Source organism: Sardina pilchardus, chromosome 3 (assembly GCF_963854185.1).
Source record: "Sardina pilchardus chromosome 3, fSarPil1.1, whole genome shotgun sequence".
NCBI classification, from domain to species: domain Eukaryota; kingdom Metazoa; phylum Chordata; class Actinopteri; order Clupeiformes; family Clupeidae; genus Sardina; species Sardina pilchardus.
This window is the reverse complement of record NC_084996.1, coordinates 28,315,021-28,338,665: the sequence shown is the minus strand read 5'-3', so window position 1 is coordinate 28,338,665 and position 23,645 is coordinate 28,315,021. Positions and strand designations below refer to the sequence as shown.

Below are 23,645 nucleotides of genomic sequence, written 5' to 3'. Positions count from 1 at the left end.
TTCTTAACAGACAAACTATACCTCCCAACAAAATAATGGATCGTTTTTGCATTATTTTCGAATGTTAACACACAACATCCCACAATAGTTAAAACAATATTCCAAACCTTAGATACAGTATAGAAACCTCTGCTTCTGCAATGTTATCAATTCAAAAGCAATATATCTCAGCTGATAACAAACAAACAATCGAATAATTGACACACAGATGATTTATGTTGGGTAAATTGGGCCAACCACAGCTGATTTCAGTCTGTCTTAGACTAAGTGGCAGGGGTCTCTATTACATTGACACTTACACAGTAAAAAGAGGAGGTGATGTTTTTGGAAGCAGAAACAGAAAAAGACAAATACTGTAATGTCTGGACGAGGAAGAGTAAGAGTAAGGGGCCCAGGGAGAAGAGCAGGCCCAGTGAGAGATGCAGTGAGAGGTGCAGGAGCACTGAGAGGAGCAGGTGCAGAGATTAGACACATCAGTAATATTGTGCTTTTTTTTGTTCACCCCCTTTTTATCTGGGCTTTTTGCTGTTGTTTTTTGTTCAGAATGCTCTTGTGTATCATGGATATTTTGTTCACTGCAATGCTGTAAAAAAAATATGTTCTATCATAGTCTACTGTAAACAGTATGTATACTGCACCTCGATCCTGTAGGCCTAGTGAACAGTACAAAAAAAAAAAATGCTTTTTACTGGAATGCATTTGAATGTGAACATTACATCTGGACATACAGCTCCCAACCAAGAAATTTAGTGTAAAAATGCTGGATTGCATGTTTTGCATGCAAATACCTGTAAAACTGAAACATAAAAGTCTATGCAGTTTTTGTAATGTGAACAGTAGCCAGTATTTTGAAACCTAGTGTACTCTGATTGACTGCATGTATCTTGTGAAGTGAAAACAAGTTTCATTCTTTGACAAAATAACTTCATTTTGAGTCAGGTTTCCAGTGTTTTGGTAAAGTTAGTGTGTGCAGAAAAATGACGAGTTAGTGTATATGTAACAAAATGTGATGTCAGAACATGGGATGTGCTTTTGAGAGGAAAATTATCCATTTGGCCAATTGTGTTTTGTAGGTGAGAGTCTGTGTTTAGAGTTTTGAAAATGTGTCAACTGAATGGACAAACGCTTGTTAGCGATTGAAAAAAACTGTAAAAGTGTTTGTAACGTTTGCTCAGAAGTGCCAACGTCTGTACCTCCATCATTGGCATTCTCAAATGACCCCTATTTTACCACCCCTCTGAAGTACCACTGATTTCCACGCTTACCATTGAATTCATTGGCGCAAATAAACCCTGAAATACATCTAATATTCGGGTCAACTCCATCAGATTCATCTTCAAAATCAAGAGCATAACTTTCTCATGCTGTTTATTTCCTCTATTATCTATGATATAAAAAAAACATCATTCCAGCATTGTGTATATTCCCCAGCGGAGCGCTTTCTCTAGTCTATCAGCGGCCGACACGGCAACCTGGAATGTATTGTGTTATCGCCGAACCGTTGTCCCCGGGAGAGAGAGGCCTCCTCTGAGCCTTCAGGCTGCTCATAGCTGTGGTTATCACCTCCTGTTGGCACAAATCCATCAAATATCCATTTGCATAAATATCATTAGCTTTCTCAAGATAGCAGACGGTTTCCACTAACCTTGCCTTTTTTTTGCTCTGCCAATGAGAATTCTGCCCCCTAAAATTACATTATCTGTCCAAAAAGGACCGATTCTTAGATTAGTTGCACAGTAAACTGTATTTCATTCTGTATCAATGTGTCCCAATCTTTCGAGAGTGCTGAGCACACTGGCATTTGTGTATGTCGTGCTTGCCATGGCCTTTCCCGCTGTTTAATTACGTAGCATTACACACAAAGCACTGTACTGTACGATGTGACTGATTGAAAATCAGCATAGTAGATGCACCGTGATCCTAATGAGTGGAGCGAGGCACAATCAGGTCTGATTAACTAAAAATTGCGGCCCTCTGACCATCAAGGTGTCTGCTGAGCCAGAAGGTCAAAGCAATTGATGTCTGTCGCATCCTTGCAGTCCTGTAGACACAACCGTCTCCTCGGTGTCAGACGGTTTAAGATCACGCCACTCCACTCCTCGGGCGGGCGCCTTGACCGTACGTGTGCGCTCGCGAGATACCTAGAGGTGACGGAGCACGGTCTTACCCAAAGTGACAGGCAGAACGGTGACATTGCCACCTGCCCGGGTGTAAGTAAGTCCCCAGCAATTTGGTGTAACTTATCAAGTCTGCCTCGCTTGTTTCCGGTGTAGACAGGTGTGTGTGTGTGTGTGTTTGTGTGTGTGTGTGTGTGTGTGTGTGTGTTTGTATGTGTGTATTTGTATGTGTGTATTTGTATGTGTGTTTGTGTGTGTTTCTGTGTGTGTGTGTGTGTGTGTGTGTGTGTGTGTGTGTGGGTGTGTGTGTGTGTGTGTGTGTGTATGTGTGTGTGTGAGTGTGAGTGTTTGTGTGTGTGTTCATGTGTGTGTGTGTGTGTGTGTGTGTGTGTGTGTGTGTGTGTGTGTGTGTGTGTGTGTGTGTGCACGTGTGCTAGGTGGACGCGTTTTGGAGTGCATGTCCTTCTTGATCCCAAGGTTCTGCTCCACCGCCTTGATAGATTTCCAGAGGGCGGTCAGGCGCCGTCACCGTGGCAGTCTCCTTCATGCTTGCGTCATGGAAGAGACATACATCGCCGCTGTCTGTCGGCCTGAATGATGTGCCCACAGTCAAGTCTGACCCAGCGATCAATCAACGGTGTGCTGACGGTTAGGCTGGAAACAAAGCCACGGGACACACAGGAAAGCTCAATGAAAAATGACATAGACAAATGGGAAAGGAAAGGTTAGTAGATTTTCAGTGGATTTCCTGAGTCTACCTTCAGTGATCTCTGGCTTAAGTGATGTACAGGGTTATATGTTTTGGGGGTTACATTTAAGGCGACATGGCTAAAGAGTGAATGCGCCAATCACTTTTTACACAAGACCGCCTATGCATTTCCCTACGAGCTTATAAGTGCGAGAGTGGCATCCACATTTGGATTGATCCTAATCACCTGTCGTGATCAGCAGATTATGTACGTTTCCTCTGGATGTATGGTATGAATGTATGGATGATCCTAATCACCTGTCACGATCAGCAGATGATGTACGTTTCCTCTGGATGTATGGCATGAATGTAGGGATGAGCACCATACTGTAGCATGGGAAGAGGTGAAGCCTCCGCCAGCCCGGGGGTGTTGGAATGAGAATGAGAACGATGGAAATGAAATACCATGCCCCTGAAACAAAAACAGTGCAGAGCTTCATCCGAGATCAAATAAACACAAACACAGAGACTCCCCTCTATACTCCCACCCTCTACCCCCCCCACCCTCTACCCGTCATGGCACACACAGATAGCACCACGCCCAAGGCCCAAACATTGGCGCCACTGCCCCAAGACGCCTGCTGCACATACAACCACCCCCCCCCCCCCAATGCAGACTATCATCAAGCTCTCAATCAGCTCCAAAGTGAGGGTGTGCTCTCATTTTTCACTTTAATGAGGCTTTCATATCTCTGCCCATGTTGACAGGGCATGGGAAGACTCCATGCCCTCACCACCACCACCCCCCACCCCTCCTCCTCCCCCATTAACACAGACCACATTAGCGTCCAGCTGGACATCGCTCCTCTCTAATGGGCATGCGGGGCAGTGGGCAAGAGAGCAATGGGTGGGGGGGTACCCGAGAAAGCCAACAGAACACACTCTTTATGCGCATCAGTGGTAGATTTTATGATGGTAAATGAGAATGAGAATGGGGGGGAAAAGAATGAGAGAAAGGCAGAGAGTGTGTGTGTGTGTGTGTGTGTGAGAGAGAGAGAGAGAGAGAGAGAGAGGGGGGGGATGCTGAGCGCTTAGATAATCAGGAATTCAGTGGTCATCATGTATTTGAGCAGAGCAATATATGGCTGCTCTTAACACAGAGACACTCAGTTACACAAGTTGTTGTTGGAAGTGAAATACACTACCCTCAATAGGCTACTCTTGCTACAGGCAATCAGCGGTTAATTAAAACACAATGTTGCATACTATATCTCTGGCCAAACAGCATTGCACTTTTTCATTGTTCCCATTTGGACTGCTTTAGGATTCCCGTATCAATCAAGAGTGCCCTTTACAGTGTCAATCAAAAGATCCCATCAATCCTCATGCGGAGGTAATAGACATTCTTATCTGAGTGGAAACACGTCTCTTCTTATGACACTCCGTTCATCTAATACACTGAGCGAAGTATTGATTCTTTGGGGACCATAAAATGTGATGTGATGAATTCTTATTGTGGGCGGGTTATTTGTGTCAGGGCTCCGGTGGTTTAATCGATAGTGGATCATGAGGTTTTACTGGATGGGCTACCTTGGGGATTTTTGTTACTTTCTTACATTTGTAATTAATTTAATTTAGCAGTTAATTGTACTTAAGTAGAACATTGTCACGCGTTTTGACTTTTTGACACGTGGTTTAAAAATTGTTTTTAACAATTCGTAACGCCTTTGTGATTTTTGCATTAATGTTCCTATTACATAGGATTATCAGATATAATAGCAGTGAATATTTGTGATGGCAAAAAAAGCAGGCATCTGGTGGTTGAGCAAGGCAACGAGAGGAAGAGAGGGATGGAGAGAAAGAGAGAGCGCGCGCGTAACGGTGGCGGTGAGGATGGACTACAACTGACTGGAATCACACCTTTCCGCGGGTAGCGCGCTTCGTGCGCACTTTAATGAGATCAGGGACACATGTGTAGTTATCGAGAGAGCAGGATTTTCACCAGGTCCCAGGAGGCTTAACTTCAATCGCTAAAAAAAATCAGCGAAGGTAGGAGTGCCTCGTCGTCTCCGGTGTTTTTCCGTCACTTACTTGCACCGTGTTCCTTTGGCGAGCCGCATCGTCTACCTGCTGCTTTCATGAACTTGTGTCAGACGTCGGAGCGAGTCTTGCGAACCGCGGACAATGAAGACCACTCGGAAATGCCGTGCCTTGATGTCCGTGACTTTGAATCTTATTGCCCTTTTCTTCTCCACCACGGCATTTATCACCACGTACTGGTGCGAGGGTACTCAGAGGGTCCCCAAGCCCAACTGCAGTAAAGAGAGGCGGCATAACTGCATTGACTACGGGGTCAATGAAACTGACCAAAGCAAGGTGCATTACAGCTGGGAAACAGGAGACGACAGGTTCCTCTTCAGATATTTTCACACGGGGATCTGGTACTCCTGCGAGGAAAACATCCATGGGGCAGGTGAGACACCCGCATCCATTAGCCTACATACCCATTAACCTACCTGTGTGCATATCAGAGGAAGATGCCGTTCAGCACAGACAATATTTGATGTTCTGTTGAAGTTCATTGTATTTTTTATTTTGTCCATGGTTTAATTTGCATGTTTTTTTATTTTTAATAATTCAGGCACAATATTAGGTTTATAACAACAAAAACAACAACAAAAACCCAGATACCTAAACTCCTGCAAACTCAAAATCAGAATCCATTTTAATTTGATCTTTTGAGCAAGAGGTTAAAGAGATGCATTGAGTGAAGTGCATGTACAGAGACACAAATAGCAACTAAGGCAAATGTAACTTAGGTTAGATGATTTTGTTAAAAAAAAACACAAAAAAACATGTAGTGTCTTCAGGTCTAAAGCAGTCAACAGGAATTGGTAGATTAGCCAAAACGACGTGGAAAAATCCCAACATGCAAATTATTGTCCATCACTCACACACATAATCATGGAGGCTTGTGCCCCCCTATCTCTTTTTCTTATTTGTTGTTGTTGATTTTCTGAAGCTAACCTTCCCAATCTCACATCAAGCAAAAAATGATAATAAAGAAATCAAAACCATCTGCTACTAATGACAGATGACACAGTCATTCTCTGATCCCCCTGCTCCTCCGTAGCCTAGTAGTCGGAGGAGTGGTCTTGCTGGCTGAACTCAAGTTTCAGTGCAACTGGATGGGTTGGCTCGCAGCTCTGGACAGGTGGCATCTATTTACCAGAGAAGTTGCTGTTATGAGAGAGAGAGTAGAAGATGTTTACTCAGGCAATCTGCTCACTTTACAAAGGTCCATCCTCGGCACCGGGCAGAAAAACAGGTGGCAGAACAATGGTTACTGAAAGAATTTCGAGTGAATTAAAGTCGGCAGGTTCAATGCTGTGTTCGTTTCATTTGAATTTGAAATGTCTTTCACGACGATGCTAAACGCACTCTGGAACCTTGTGATATCCCAATAGCATGTGATAGGGAGCCCGGTGGAGGTTAGTAGCCTACTCCCCTCTCTGAATTCATTATATGCTCATATAGAAGATTATGGATTTAATCATTTTGCTAAGTCTCTGCTGGACCAGTTCAGTTGCCAGGGCGCAGAATAAGTGGAATTTCATCATTTTCAAATTGGGCAAAAAAATGTGTAATTGGAGAGCCTTATTACTTGATTTAGTTGCAATACAATAAATCAACGCTAGAGGGCATCCACATTGTTGGTGGTGCCAAAATGCTCCTGTGGGTGTGTAAATGTGTGTGTGTGTGTGTGTGTGTGTGTGTGTGTGTGTGTTGTGTGTTGCGTGTAGTGTGAGTTGTGTGTGTGTATGTGTGTGTGTGTGTGTGTGTGTGTGTGTGTGTGTGTGTGTGTTGTGTGTTGTGTTGTGTTGTGTTGTGTTGTGTTGTGTTGTGTTGTGTAGTGTGTAGTGTGTAGTGTGTAGTGTGTGTGTGTTGTGTGTTGTGTGTTGTGTGTGTGTGTGTGTGTGTGTGTGTGTGTGTGTGTGTGTGTGTGTGTGTGGTGGTGCTTCAGCTGATCAAATTTATTTACTCAATCAGACTCTATCTAAAAAGCACTCATCATCGAACACTGTGATATGAACTGCTTAACAAGACAGGCGAGTGCCTATCAACAATAGAACAAGGCATGTGGGAAATACCAGAGTGTGCTAGCAACAGCAGAACAGGAGGTCATTTTGGTCATTTTATCCTCAAATGAAGATGAGGATAAAATAGGGCAGATGTTTGCAGATGTTTGCTGGTGTGCCACCGGCAAATTCCGTTACACAAAGTAACAACAGAGCAATTCCCCACCATATCTGTTGTGTAATTCATCTGCCTGCTGCAACATTAATAGTTTGGGAGATGCGATAGGCTTTGTTTTCACTCCTGAAAAAATATATAAAATGGCACCTTGGTGTGTGTGGAGACTTAAAGAGCTCGCTCTGGTTACGGCATTAACTTCACATCCAGCAAGGCTCAGTTATAAAAGAGGATCATAAAAGAAAGTTCAACGGTTAAGGGGAAATATTGTCAACATAATACATCAAACAAAATATTAGAGCCCTGTAAAAGGTCTACAGGCCTGTATTTATCTGCACTGTGGGAACAGATGTAGCCCTTGACACATGGTGTTTTCTTTCAGTACCAGCCCAAATCTGAGAGCGTTTGACATATTTGATATCAAAATCGAATATAGAATTGCAGAGTCATTCGGGAGGCGTACATTTGGGATTGTATAATGCTGCCATTGATTAAATATTACGGCACCCACAGATGGTGTGGGGCTAAGCTCGCAGTGTGTACGGCAAGATCCTAAATCCAATACCAACAATTCCACTGTAGCTTATTTTAGTTCTGTTTGTTCTGATGTGTCAGATTTTGAATCCCATCCAGTGTGGTTCTGGCTGTGTAATCCTGTTAAGATTACATTCGAGGCACATAACCCCTCTGAGCATGGCAATTTGGTTTGTGTCGAGGACACACGGTTCACGCCGCCGTCATTTGTCTTTTTTCGCATCATTAAAAAGCGACTCAGACGTACGTCATGCCATCATTCCAACTGTGGTTCTTTACCTTTTTTTAGCTGTTTTTTAGCTGTTGTTTTTTCTCCTCCCCATAGCTTTATCAGAACAACACTTTGCAGGATGATAGCACGTGGCCATCTAATGAGAGATGTTCTCGTCTGTATTGCGTGATGAAAAACAAAACCACATTTACTCATCTCCATGTTGTTGTCGGGGTGTGGAACGGCATTGCTGAGAGGACGGAGTAAAAAAAAAAATGAAAACATGGCGTCCAGCTGAGATCAGAGCGAAGCAACATCCACAGGAACAGCCATTAGCGTTGCTGAGTCCCCTCTCACCCTCGCCAACTTTTAAAATGATCAAAAAAGTGATGGCAACAGACATGAATCCATTCATATTCATTAGCGCAGCAATTAGCCTCGAACAACCCCAAGATAAGAGATTAAATACACAAGGTCTCAATCAGAAGCCGGGAATCTTTACTAATTAGAAAGTGCATGGGCCTAAGGAACTAAATTGCTACGGGATAATTGTACCTTTCCGAGTTATATCTCCTGACAGCTCCCTGGCTTGCTCTCTCTCTCTCTCTCTCTCTCTCTCTCTCTCTCTCTCTCTCTCTCTCTCTCTCTCTCTCTCTCTCTCTCTCTCTCTCTCTCTCTCTCTCTCTCTCTCTCTCTCTCTCTCTCTCTCTCGCTCTCTCTCTTGTCTGTCATGCTATTTCACTGTAACATCGCTAGCGAAGAGAAACATTTGCTTTAATGGGGCACAGTGAGCAAAAGAACACTGGCCTTGCCATTCTTTTTGCCATTCTGTTTGTAGGGCTGAACATTGTTTGGCATTCCAGTCAACTTTAACTAGACTACGTGTGATTACCACTCATAGAATATAGCGATGGCAGCCAGCCTGTTGGAAAGGCTGCACAGACAATCTCTTTATTTGGCCTGTAAATCGGACTGGGTGCAAACACTTGTAAATGTGACAACAGGCAAGCCTCGGTAGACTGTGAAGCAGGCTGCGGTTTAGTATTCCTTTTTGATGAGGTGAAACTCCTGTAGGGCTGGAGGGAGTATTGATGTGAAGAAACTCAAAAAAATAAAAAAGACAAAAAAGAGAGAGAAAGTAGAGAAAAAGAAAAAGAGGATCGAGGAGGAAGGAGTCTGTGTTATGGTGGAAACCTCAGAGGAATTATCTGGGTTGTCGCACCTACTGATCTGTGGCAGTCTCTCGCTAGTGCAGTTTGATCAAAGCAGGGCCTGCTGCCAAAAGACGGAGACACTGGAGATTTTCTAACATTCCCATGCACTTAAATAGTGAATTATTCCCTTTGAGCTTCTGAGGCTATTACCCATATAGCTTTTTTGCAAAGATGATCATTTAATTCGCTCTCTCTCCATGATCGATACCTCGAAAACTCCCTGGCACTAGCACTGATCAGGAGCTGTTCAATGCTCTTGTCAGTTAATCACATTGCAAGTGTTGCAGACAAATTCCATGAGAGAATTATCTGCAGAAGTTTCAAAATAGAAAGCAAAAATCCACTTCGCTGCCAGTTTCTCTAAACAAAAACTGTTGCCAGCTAATTAAATAGTGAGAAAAAGAAGTGCCTTTTTCTGTACGGTTCACTCTGTTTGGATATTACTCTGTAAAATCCTCCTTGTTGGGTTCCTTTGCCCACCATCATGAACCTCTCCTGTCATCCTTCACTCCACACTTACTCTCGGTCTTAGTGGAACTTGTGGAAGGATTGTTTCAATTACGTAATCGGACTAAACTTTTCGTGAGCGCACTGCTGAGCCCCCCAACATTAGCCTTTGGAAATGAATTAAGCATGGAAAGTGGGGAGGAGAAGCTCTATAGGGTGACAAATGATGGGTAAGAGGAGGACCGTTTCTTTTTCTCTGGTGCACGGGAGTTTACTGACCACCATCTGCTTTAGTGTCATTATCAGAGCACACGCTGCTGTCACCTTTGCCTCTTTCACTGGACATCACTGCCTCAAAAGAACAGTATAGTATTGGCCTGCATTTCCCTGAGACCAAAGTCCACCCTATACTCTCTCAGCTGAAACATACTGTATGTGTGTGTGTGTGTGTGTGTGTGTGTGTGTGTGTGTGTGTGTGTGTGTGTGTGTGTGTGTGTGTGTGTGTGTGTGTGTGTGTGTGTGTGTGTGTGAGTATGTGTGTGAGTATGTGTGTGTGTGTGTGTGTGTGTGTGTGTGTGTGTGTGTGTGTGTGTGTGTGTGTGTGTTTCATGTAATTAAGAGAGATAATGTAATTCAGAGCAAAATACCAGTGTTGCTGCTGAACCACAAAACAATACATTCATTGCAAACTGATTGTTGTAAAATACTTTATATATACTTTATAGTTTTATGAACAACAGGAATATATACAAAAAATATGTTTAGTAGGCCTACTTTAGCCTTCATGTTTTACCACTTTCTAACTTTAAAGACCAGACTGTGGACCAGATGGGACAGAAAGAACAGGCAGTTCATACATTGCCATTTCAGGCTAAGCTGAACTCTTTTAAGTTTTAACTTCATATTACTTTTTATCACATTAACTCAATTTACTGCCCTCACATTTTGGTTTATCACACACTCAAATCATGTTCCTGGTTGCCTGTATATTTTTTTTACTGGACTTTTTCCAAGTCCATGTTCCCTGGCACTTGGGCGAAACTTGTGATTTGTGATTTTGTGTGTTGTGCTGGAGTGCGCAGACGTGCTAACGCTGTAGTCGCCTTGTGTCTTCCCAGGTGAGAAATGCCGGAGCTTTATCGATCTGGCCCCGGCTTCTGAGAGAGGTGAGTAATGCTGGCCATTAGCTTGGCGATCTGACATGTCGACTACATGTGCAAGCACCGCGCACGGTAGATCTATTATCTAGATGTTACCAGCAATCATGAGGACAGCTCCTGTACAGTGTGTTTTATTGCCGAAATTGTCTTTGTTCCTCAAAGGTATGGTCGTGTTTCTATGGTCATTTTTGACTGTTGACATTTGTGTCATCATGCAAATGTGTTTTCAGATCACTTTATGTGCTCAATGGGAATAGGAAGAGGTTTTACATGATGCTACAGACACATATCGCAATATAGCTAGCCTATAACTGTTTGTTGGGCTATCGCAGTGTGTAGGCTACATTGTATTTAACTTAAGGGAGAATTGTTGCATGCTTTTATAATATAACGACAATGCTTGTTTGAATTATGCACTTCTTGCATACTGTTATACCTGACTCAGTTGACTCTTCCATTACATACTGTATGGTAGTTCATCCAAACTGATAGGCCTATCCCCAGTGCAGAAATGTCCCAGTCCTTTGCAGAGCTCAGACTAATATTTTTTTCCCTAAATAACCTCATTTAATTGATTGAAGAGGTCTGCATGGCTTTGCCTCCTTAGGAACAGCTAAACCCTAAAACATTTTTGGATGTTCTGAATGTATTACCACAGCCAAATGGATTATGAATATTTAGGAATCATGCAAGCAGATCTTATTGGAAATGGTGTTGCGTATTTAATCTATCTGCCGCCAGCGCTCATTTGGTTCAAGTTATGCATATGGCTGTCAAGTAACCCTCTACACCTTCAGAGCGATGGCCGTGCTTCTTTTCCTCCGACAGAGTGCCGGTGCCATTCTGGTTCCTTCTCCAGATGTTTTGAACTGTTTGGAGCTTTTCAGCCAAAAATAAATGAAATTGGTGGAAATACAGGCTAGTTGACTAGATAGCAGAAAGGTTCAACTAATTCGGAAGTTCTAGAATCAGTTCTCCGTTGGTTGACAGCTGCTCTGGGTGGCCTGATTATCATGGGTCCTAGACCTGCTGGTAGACGCCGAAATAACTCAAGGGTGACAAGAGAGCTGGTTAATACGTGGTCATACTACACCCCACGATTGCCTGTTCATCCTCTCACAGATCAGCAATGAATGAAATTTACTGAGAATCCAATGTAGTTTCTCACTTCGTGTTCCTTCAGAGGCCGCTTTGGTGAAAATCTCTTCAACAGTTCTATTTCAAACTGATAGCTCCCAAGCCAGAATGGACCACAATTCAAAAAATCATGGCTTTGTCAGAGAGCACGTTTTGTCCCTGCAAAGGAGACAGCTGCTCCTTGAAATCAGTTTATGCTTTTTAGCAGGCTCTTACAGGACAGGTTTTTTTTTTATTTTATCAGAGGCATCACAGTGCTCTTGAACTCATGAAGATGAGCACTTCAAACGTTCTGCATTTTTCACCGAATCGTCTTGTCTTCGCTCCCAGCTTTTATCACAGTCTAATGCATACTGCTGTGTGCCGTGTAGTCCATCTCTAATCTAAAGTTTCAAACGAGTGGTTCAGAAAGTGGCAAACAGAGGGAAAACCGACAGGCTTGAGGAGACTTTGATGAATGTAGATCAAAGTTAACGTTACTGTAAATAGACTTGTATATTTTGCTTTTCTTGACTGGAAGTTCTTGCGAAACATGTGGAGCCGTTTTTTTTTCTGGGTTATCCAGTCCTTCAGGATCAAACCCTTTTTTTCAGTTTGAGATAAACAACAGCTTGCATTGTTCCCAGATTCTCAATGCACCAAAGTGAATGTGTGCATAAAAAAACAGTTGTTGATGTGAGAGAGCCTGCGTTTAGCACATTTGTACAGGTGTGTCTGTCTACTCGTGTCATTTCTCACCGACGCTAATGAGTAACTTCGGCATATTTCTTTACATCTGTGGTGGCCCCTGTGTGTGTGTGTGTGTGTGTGTGTGTCTCAAATGAGAAACTGTGCAATATCTCCCGCTGCATCTGCCACTCACAACACACCTGTACGCTCAGGAGACGTTCTGAACTTAGAATGTTTTGCATTGTGTCTTTCTTTTTTTTTTACCTTTCTCTTTATCCTTTTATGAGCTCCCACCAGAGACTCTCACGTGATCGCCTAAGCCCACGTTGGTGTTTGTGTTTGAGCTGTGTTTGAGCTCTCTCCACCCGCAAGGGTTTTTTCTTTTTTCGGCTGTCACGCTCCCAGTGAGTTGTGCTGTACATTCTTCATGTGGTGGTGTACTCGGAGAGAGGCTCGCTGCTCAGGCTCCCAGTGAGTTGTGCCGTACATTCTTCATGTAGTGTAGTGGTGCTCAGGCTCCGTGCCCAAAACAATATGAAAACATCCCTTTATTGCTCCAGGTTTGGCTCTGTCAAACGCCTGTCCGGCTCTTAATGGTGAAAAGTGGAGATGAGCTGTTGTTTTCTAACTCTTGCGGAGCATATGAAGAGGCCTGTCACGGAGAGTTACAGCTCGCTGGTGCGCTGTTCACCGATGTGTGTGTGTGTGTGTGTGTGTGTGTGTGTGTGTGTGTGTGTTGGGTGTGTGTGTGTGTGTGTGTGTGTGTGTTTGCATGGTGATTGTTCTGCAGGTGTCCTTTGGCTGTCGGTGGTGTCTGAAGTGCTATACATCATGCTGCTGGTGGTTGGCTTCAGCCTAATGTGCCTGGAGCTCTTTCACTCCAGCAACGTGATCGATGGACTCAAGCTCAACGCCTTCGCCGCCGTCTTTACGGTTCTCTCAGGTACTCACCGCTTGGCACTAACACTGTACCCTCCCGGAAACAAGTCTGAGGACACTTGTTAGGGTTTACCAAGCCAGCTTTTTTTTCTCTCTCACACAGCGACACTTAAATGTGAAATCAAGTGAAAAAGTGAAACTTTAAAACATTTGTGCAGTGTAAGCACCTCTGATTGTAGGGGGCTGGGGAGTTACAGTACATGCTTGTTTTCTTCTTCATGTGAATGAAAGCTTCTGAAGACATCCATGAAAACAAATTGGTTTATGTACTGTAGGCAACATTTATTGCCGTGTTCAGGTGTTCTGTGTTTTGAGGACATTAAAGTTATATTGGTTCTGTAAGAGAATGTATGATGTAAAGATAATAACTGAGTCTTCTGAGTCATCAATCATTTTAAGTAATAAGTAAATCTGTATTCCACATAAACTGTTATATCTGGCATTGCATGAATGCATTCAGTTCTGCCTTTTACACTCAAATGTTCCCCATGTGACAGTACCTACTGTATGACTGTCCCCCTCTATCATAGCATCACTGATCATGGCCGTCTTCATTGATTTTCGATTGAGAGGGCACAGTCTCATGAGTGAGATCAACCCCACCCCCCACACACAACTTCATCTCCCCAAGTTGTGCCCCCCCGACACACATACACACACACACACACACACATCTCCTGGTATAAACTGCTGCAGTCTGTGCGCCAGCGCAGCAGCTGCTGCCTCCTGTACAGGGATGATTTGATTTCTGTGCCAGCGCGTGCCCCCATTCACCCCCCCCCCCCCCCCCTCCAACCCCCCACACCCCCCTCCACCGCCGGGCCCCTAATGCCCGGTAAGAGCTGGAGGCAGCGCCACTTGGACTGGTCTGATGAAACCTGGGGATGGAGGCCTTTGATGTGGCACAGGAGGGGAGCGGGGCCGGGCCTCGGTCCTGAGGAGGCAGCTCTATGCACCTCAGCGGTCCACCGATTCAGAGATGTGCCCTTTCAATAAGCCTCTTGAGCCGGAGCTCCACCGAGATTAGTTTGGTACATTTTCAAAATTTCATTCCTAATTAATAAATGATCTACATATCTATTCATCTAGGAGTAGATAGCAATCGTGAGAAGTAGAGGGAAATGTCAAAATGTCACAGTCCTTTGGTGTCCAAGTTAATTGATTAATAAAGAAATTGAAGGTTAGCCTCACCTATCTGTCAGCAATGGGGGTTTTGGGTCAGACTGGAGTATTCAATCTTGTCCTGGGTGTCAATCCCCCTCCCCCTGTTTCAATCTGTCTTTTAATAATACATTCTGAAAGCTTAAATAAATACGAGCTAGGTGAAAATAGATTTGTACGGCGGGGAAAAATCAGGTTTTCCAGTTTCAATTTAATCGTCCCGTCAATGAAAACTGCTTTGCTCCACAATCATTTTTGGAGGATTGGAGACCACAGGACGTGATAAGTCTTCAGCAAGTCACGCCTGGATGGATTCCATTCATCTGATATTGGCCTCAGCGCTTTACTGACTAAGTGATTTGCAAAAATGTACACAGGCAAAGTCACCCAGTTGGACACACATGCACATTGCGGTCATTAATTAGAAGGGAGAACATGCGAGATACATGCATGTTTGATTTATTGCTAATAATACCTCAGCAAATCAGCAAACTGGTTTCACAGCAAACCATTCACCTAATCATATTATCATCATAAATCTGAGCTTACATGTGCCATACAGTGCATATGGCTTACATCATTGCTCTTGAAATGTACAGTATGTCCTTGTACCAGCACATGTGAGCACGTTCACACGCACACGCACACACACACACACACACACACACACACACACACACACACAAATGCCATGCACATGTATTTGTGTACTTGCAAGCTGTCTCTTTCATTCAACACATTCAGAAGAATTGTCTTTCACAAGAGTTAATCTTGTCAGTAATTTAAGTACAGCGGAATAGACAAGTCGGATAATAATAGCTGGAAATGAATTCACAGAAATTATTTAAATAAATTTAATTCACTGTTGTACTCCCTCTCTCCCTCTGTGTATGTCTGTGTGTGTGTGTGTGTGTGTGTGTGTGTGTGTGTGTGTGTGTGTGTGTGTGTGTGTGTGTGTGTGTGTGTGTGTGTGTGTGTGTGTGTGTGTGTGTGTGTTTCCCTCAGGGCTCCTGGGTATGGTGGCCCACATGATGTACACGCAGGTGTTCCAGATCACCGTGAGCCTGGGCCCGGAGGACTGGCGGCCGCACACGTGGGACTACGGCTGGTCCTTCTGGTCAGTGTGTCACGTCACGTGTCTCCCTCAGACGCACACAGTACAACACACCTACCAACCACCGTTATGTTAAAGTAAAGTGACCGGTATTTAGCAAATGCTTTTAACCAGAGTGACACGGACGGCGGAATGGCATGATTGGGAATCGAACCTGGGTCAACTGTTAGGTGTATCAGTAACTGTTACTGTAGGTGTATTGTAACTGCTAGGTGTATCAGTAACTGTTAGGTGTATCAGTAACTGTTAGGTGTATCAGTAACTGTTACTGTAGGTGTATTGTAACTGCTAGGTGTATCAGTAACTGCTAGGTGTATCAGTAACTGTTAGGTGTATCAGTAACTGTTAGGTGTATCAGTAACTGTTACTGTAGGTGTATTGTAACTGCTAGGTGTATCAGTAACTGTTAGGTGTATCGGTAACTGTTAGGTGTATTGTAACTGCTAGGTGTATCAGTAACTGTTAGGTGTATCAGTAACTGCTAGGTGTATCGGTAACTGCTAGGTGTATCGGTAACTGCTAGGTTTATCGGTAACTGTTACAGTAGGTGTATCGGTAACTGTTAGGTGCCGATACAAATTGCTACTCCATGAACACCATCAAGCCGAGAGGTTTGGGGCTTCACATTATATTCATAGCAATGGAGCTTCAGGTCAAGACCGATGCATTAGTCACACGTCTCGTATCCCACGACTTCACGTAACTTATCCCCAGGTTCCTCTTTCGCTCTGGGGCTTGAAAAAATGATCCCACCTCCTCTGTCACCTCTCTCCAGCTGTCCTCCCTGTCAGCGGGGTAGACAAGGGTGTTGTGTACATGGATCCTGTTTGGCTCCTACAGAGCCTGCACTGTGACACCTGCACAGTCCCTGTGAGGAGTTTCAGGACGCTAGCCAGAGACAGTGCCAGGTGTCCTTCAAGCATACTAACGGTAGAATAGACGGGTATCCCATTTACCAACACTAGAAAAGCACTCAGAGAGCGCAGACCTCTGCCAAGCGAAAATATAACCGCCTCCTGGATCCAGACGGTGATACGGATCACTCCCAAAATGTAATAGTTTCTTCCTTGGGTCATTGCAGACCTTCCCTGAAAATGTCATCGAAATCCATCCATAACTTTTTGAGTTATCTTGAGAACAAACAGACAAACAGACAGACAGACAGGCAAACAAACAAACCCTGATGAAAACATAACCTCATTAGCGGAGGTGATAACTAGATGCGGGCTCAGCCACGAGGCAAAAGATGCTCAGCAGCTGGCCACAATGTCATAAACTTACAGTATAGTTGCCAGTTGTAACCTGGATTTGACATGGTTTCTATATTCTTGATGACTCAATAATAATAGAAATTGTATTTCTGCACACCGGTAGATATGTGTTGTATAATTAGCCAGTATCACTAAAATCACTTTTTTAATCCACTTTTTAAGATCTTGGGAATCAAGATATAATAGTCTCCAATAATGAAAAAGCAAAAATGACTGGCACCCAAATCATTGGCACTTGAAGCTCTTTGGAAGAGCGTCCAAAAAAAGAACCTTTCAAAATTCTAGTTGGACTTGGAAGTTCTACATAGAATGTTCCACTTCATTGTTATTGAAATGAGCAGGTATGAAAGGTGGGTTGATGTAGGGTGACTAAGGATGGAGGGTATTTACGGGAGCAATATCTTTTTAGTAGGCAGTGGAACTATACCTGTAAGTGCTTCTCTAAAAGCTCAGGCAGTCCAGTCTTTGTCATGTTAAAAAGGTGCTGATCACAAGAACACAGCACTGAGAGCCCTTGTGCCTGATCGAAGCACGACACAGTGTATTCACACAGACACACTCAATCATCACACTCTTTCCTTCCCTCTCTCTCTCTCTCTCTCTCTCTCTCGCTGCCTATCTCTCTCTTTCTTTCTCTGTCTATCTCTCTCTTTCTCTAAGTACCTGGAAAGTGCCACCCTGTAAACATTTCGCCCAGTCTGGCTAAAAATGTTGACAACCCATTACACCTCCATTAAATGTCCAGCAGCCAAAGGGAATATTTGTCTGGCCTTCACAGAAAGGGATTAGCGTTTGTTCCTCTTCTCCTCTCGCCACCTTTTGTGTGTGTTTTCTTGTTGGAATCATCCGGGTAGAACACGGGTGTAGGTGTGTGCGTGTGTGTGTGTGTGTGGGGTGCAGTACGTGTGTAGTGTCGACATGCGCCTCTCTTCGAAGCTAATGTCAAGGCTAATGAGTCAAGCAAAGGAGACGGCGGGCCCGGTCGGACCGAACCGAACCGAACCGGAGCCCCAGCAGGTGTCTAGCGGTGGGTCAGCCGGTCGGTCAGTCGGGGGGCGGGGATGGAGCGGCACGCTGCGTTTACATCTGGCCCCTAATGGACTCCTCTCACTCACTGGCACTTCTCATTAATGCAGGCTCTCCCCATAGAGTGGAAACCTTAATGCACGGACAGGAGGAGGAGGAGAGAGAGAAAGGTTAAGGGGAGGGATAGAGTGAGAGAGAGAGAGAGAGAGAGAGAGATAGAGAGATACAAAGAAACAACAGATAAGTGTAGTGAGAAAGAGAGCAGAGAAGAGCAGACAAAGAAAAGAGGTTTGTCAATGCTACCAGTTTTTATTCGCTGAGTGGCTGAATGGAACAGTGATTTTGATTGAGTAAGAGCCTTTGATCAGAGAGGCAAAGAGATGTGTAAGGATCAGACTAATGGCTCTTAAGTACAGGCAGAGTCGACCTTAACCCTATTACATGGGCTTACTTACACTTACTATTGAGCACGGGTCACCAACTAGGTCACCAGACTAAGGTGCGAATCCAACTGTAGGGACTTCTCATTGTCCCCTTCAAGTAACAAAAGAAAAATTCCTTTCACTAATCTGTAAATACCGTAATGCATATCTTTTGCGCTTTGCTTCAAGTGTTTTTGACTAGTACAGTATGAGAATGATGGAAGTGGATGTCGTTTAGGCCAGAGGCTCTCAACCAATCTGCCAAAAGCACACCGGTGTGCAGTGAGGCAAAGTGAGGTGTGCCGTGGAATTTGGAATCTTTTTATACAGGCTCATGAAATAGGGTATTTTAAATGTACTGACGACACAGCTTCTTAATTAAGGTTAAGGTTTTAGGTAGTCATAAAGAATGAGCACCCCTACATTATAGCCTAAGAAGTGGTTCAGCCTTGGCACATTGGTTAGACCTTTGGTGTGCCCAACCAAGCCCCAAAAAGGTTGAGAACCTCTGGTGTAGGCTACAGGTTTAGTGCATCAGTCCGCTCCATGTGAGTGAGCCTGTGCTACAGCTATTGTGGTGTGGACTCAACAAATTATATACAGAAAATGAATGTGCATTGAGAAATATTATGTTTATTCATTACATTTAGCATACTGTCCTCTGTTATTACACATACAGTCACTGACATTTCAGCATTTTACAGTTATAAGAAGAGAGCCGTGTTGAAAATCAAATAGTGTTTTGATAAGGATTGGTTGAGCATCTGTCATTGCAAATATACAGTATATTACTGTAAAATTGGCTATAACATAAGACTTTCTTTGTCAAAACAGTTGACCAAACTGATTGCTTTTAGCATCTAATCCAAACTCCATGAAGGAAGGAGAGTTGGCTTACTGGACCTTGTGCAATTTCAGCCAGTGACCCCTGCTATAGACCCAGCAACCTCATAACACCCTCTGACTGATTATTATGTGAATCATGCCTTACAAAGTGATGTGTGATTTGGTGGTAATCATACTGAGTAATATCTTCATTAGTAACACTCAGTCCCGATCTACTTGTTAATCCAGGTAATTGGTGACTACATCAGCTGCCGTCTCAGATACCCTCTGAGGAGAGACAGGGCGGTGATTAGAACGAGGCCAGTGGAAGTGTTATATAAGGGTCAAGTTATGGCAGAGAGAGGAACCTGTTCACACACACATGCACAGGCACACACGCACACACACACATGTGCACACACAGACACGCACACACCCACAGGAACAGTGTCTCTCCCCATGTGTCTGTTTTTTCTCTGTACTGCATTGTGTTTATGAGGCTTGAGATTTTTTCTAAGCGCCGATTACTTGCATAACGGTGAGAGTGGAGGAGTAATTCACGAAATGGGATCGATGGTTTGTTTTGTCGTGCGGAGTCGCTAACAGGATTCTCTCTCCTCCGTCTGTGTGTGCTCCTGGATTGTTTGAGGATTTCTAGTCACTCACTCAAAACACAATTACGTCTAACTACAGATACGTGTGAAGCAAACGATAAAAAAAACAAGCTCCCTTCCTAGTCAACAACAGTTGTCTATTCTCTTTTAACTGCAACTATCGTACACTGAGAACTATCGTTGTCTTGAGAATGTGACCGAAAGGACAAACACTGAATCCGTTCTAAAAATACATATCTTCTTTTTATGTTGTAAACACTACATTTACATCGGATGCATTTGCAACATATGTTGTGCGTCATGCGAATGAAATCGACAGTAAATTGCGTGGCTGTGTATCTCCAACACCAAAGAGGGAGGGCAGATGGATGGCTCGAGTGATGAAAGCTAAGCCAGGAAGATCTCACCCTGGCCGAGCAGACATGTCAGCCCTCCAGCACAGCTGCTGCTCGGGGAGATGCATATAGCCATCCATGCTGCATATGGAACTGGCTGGGGCATGCATGCTGTGCAGTGCAGTGCAGTGCAGTGTGCTTGTGAGGTGATTTGTAATTTAGTGTGCGTCTCTTGAAAGGAAGAAGAAGAAGAAAAACCCTTAAATGCAGCATCCTGACAGGGCCGGAGAGTGGTATTTACACTGCTTGAATTACTGCAGGCGTTAGGCCGCTGCCCGTCAGGGGATCCCAAAATTGCTTCATTTGTCCTTTACCATCTGGTCAATCTCTTGCACTCTCTCTCCATCTCTCTTTCTCTCTCTCCTGCTCTCTCTCTCTCTCTCTCTCTTTCATTCTCACTCTCTCACTCACACGTGGATATATGTTATTTCCTCAATCACTCATTGAGGAGCTCACTCTCGTTGTTTCTAATTTCCTTGCAGTGGAAACCCTTTGATATGTGCTGTCGATTGTACGTGTTTATTTTGATTCAACTCAACTGAAATTGTCAGTAACAGTGTATGACCAATGCACTAATAAGTATCCAGACATGCCGAGGCGGAAAATTCATAATTAATTAGTCTTTATTAGAATTCTGTTTGACAAGGTCGCATTTCAGGATAGAAGGATAGCTCTGTGATTCAGTAGAAAAAAGAGCTTTCATTAAAAAACGATTTTAGGCATTTCTGAAGGTGAAATGTGTTTTTGATGAAGGTAATCAGTAATTAATCTGTTCTTTCAAAGGAGTTGACTATCCTTCCATGATGCTTTATCCTTATTACTTCATTATGCAGATAAAGGATTTAATGTAGTTTGGTATATCTTACACCTGTACGTACAACAAACCAGAAACACATGCTGTACCCAGTACTTCTCAGAGACTGTGAGAGTTTCTGTAGAATAACTGACTTTCTCTTTCTTTATCTATCTCTCTCTTTCTCTCTCTCTCTCTCTCTCTCTCTCCGCTGATCTTGTCTCTCCAGTCTGGCGTGGGGCTCGTTCACCTGCTGCATGGCCGCCTCGGTCACCACCCTCAACTCCTACACCAAGACGGTGATCGAGTTCCGGCACAAGCGCAAGCTCTTCGAGCAGGGCCTCCGCGAGGAGCAGACCTTCCTGGACCCCGAGGCCTTCCACTACTTCCGCGACCGCTCCGTCCAGTCTGTGTCCAGCTCCGTGGATGTGTACCCGGGCCACGGCGGAGGAGGAGGAGGAGGAGGAGGAGGAGGAGGGGGCGGCGGCGGTGGAGGGAGGGGGAAGCTCCACCATGGGCCCTCCAGCTCCATGGACCTGGGCGAGAACTGTGACTCCCTGGGTGAGGAGCAGTGCTGAGAGGCTGCAGGCCTGGGGCTGGACACCCTGATGCTTCCCAGGCTTCTAGCGCAGCAGGTGGCCTTGTCCAGTGGGTGAGCTCTATCTACACAGGAGACTTGGTTCTCAGAACGGAGATGGACTAACGCTCTGGGAATTGGGATCAGTAGGGGAGAAAAAAGGGACAACCTGAAGTCAGGTTTATCTTACAATACGATAGAGGTCATATTTTATGTGTATGGGGGTGGGGATATATACATTCCTATACTTATGTGTATATATGCATAATATATATATATATTCTAGAGTATGAAGAAAACTGTTGATACTATAATAACAAGACTGTGCTCTAGCATAGAGATGATGTTAACGGAGATAAATGAACAGCAGTCTGCGAGTCTGTATGCTTTTGCCAGCTTGAGTTTAAATACAAACACTGCCACGCTCTGATGTATCGGCTGAGCCTGTTTTGTGACCGTTCTCCTGTGGGCAGCTCTGTTACTGTACATTGGCGTGTAAAATAGTTTCAGAGCCTGGTTTGGAATGGTATGTTTTTCTGCAACCACCTACAGTACCACCGGATGCCATTGGCAACTCGTATTCCTTTGGTCAGCATTTCACTGGTGGGTTTTTATGATTTCCTTTCCTCTTACTGTGAGGTTTTGCTAGAATATGCCTTTTTTCTCTCTCTCTTGCTCTTCTGTGTATGAATGTGTGCGCGCGTGCGTGTGTGTGTACGTGCGTGTGTATGTGTCTGTGTGTGCGATGGATGCTATATTACAAAATCAAACTGTGCTCTCTATCCAGGTAACTAAAGAAGGTAAATAAATTCTTGGGAACAGGCATTTAAGTATTTATGAATTATATATTAATGTGCTAAAGTGCACTGCTGTAGAGAGAGTAGGCTTGAAATGATTATTATTAAAGTGTTATTAGGAGCAGCAAGCAAAGGGCAACTCCAAACACAGTTGGACCCTGATCAGTGAATTACCACAGTTTAAAGGGGGTCCCTTTTACTACTGCATAGTAATTATCACTGATTGTAAGCAGCAATCTCACTGTGCGTCCAGTTAAGGAAAGTGTAGTTTTCATATTTAGGCTACATGATGATACTCATGGGATATTAACATGAATGTTATGGAGCACAGGTGCAACAAAAACATATTGTTGACTGTTTAACCCAGTACAGTATTCATACCACTTTGACGGAGTTAAGTTATGTCATGTGTGTATGTGTAACAAACTTGTAATAAACGTGTAAAACACAACCTATACGCATAACTTAAATCAGTCAAAGCAACAAGACTGGGTTAAAGGTGCAGTCACAAGATGTTGCGTTTGTTTACGTTTATGTTTATATTATAACTTATTACACGATTTTGTCCAAAGCAACGACCATACAACAAAACAACAAAACACAACAGAGAGGTAGCTCACCCTTCCTTTCAGTATTCCCATTGAAACTCCACGCATGGGTTCGTTTTTGTTTGGGTTACAGGCTGCTCTCTGTTTGTTTTCAGTTTTCCAAGCCTGTGCTGCCTGCAGAGACCAGTTTTTTGTTGTTGTTGTTTTTTTTTTACAGCTAGTGTACTCACAGAATGGCTAGCAAGCGATTGTGAGGAGATGACTGCTGAATGTGACAGAAAATGTTATGGGCTTGAAATCGAGTACAATTGCTGGCTGCACCTTTGAGTTAAGACATCAGTCATAATGATAAATATGCCTTCAAAAGAGTGCAAGCGACTGCACATGCAACACATGACTACTCTTTTCTGTTAGCAGCAGCACAACCCAGTTTTCTTTTTGGCCACCGAAGTTAGTTAATGCCGATGTAATTGTATGTCTCCCGTGGTCTGTAATAGAGAAAGCATTATAGGGTTTGTTGAACAGTGAGCAGTGATGAGTTCGATTTTGACTGGTGAAACTGTACTAGTAGTGGAGGATCAAGTCTGTTTTTGAATGTATTAGTTCTTATGTGTATGCACTTTTGACCTTGTCATTTTTCATTTCACTAAAAAGAAAAGTTGTTTTAAAAAAATATCTTGTGGAGTGCTTATTTTGACAGCTTGGTTATATCTCTCTTAAAAAAAATCCCCT

General features: G+C 43.7%; 1 protein-coding gene across 1 annotated transcript; it reads left to right on the top strand.

Annotated features, from left to right (window-relative positions):
- Positions 1–4,636: 4,636 nt before the first annotated feature.
- Positions 4,637–21,995, top strand: gsg1l (gsg1-like). The gene is made up of 6 exons (XM_062531213.1): positions 4,637–5,278; positions 10,584–10,631; positions 13,222–13,374; positions 15,537–15,648; positions 21,221–21,435; positions 21,469–21,995. Exons 1-6 carry the CDS (start codon positions 4,990–4,992, stop codon positions 21,567–21,569), a joined length of 918 nt encoding a protein of 305 aa, XP_062387197.1. The 5' UTR covers positions 4,637–4,989; the 3' UTR covers positions 21,570–21,995.
- The last annotated feature ends 1,650 nt before the right edge of the window (positions 21,996–23,645 follow it).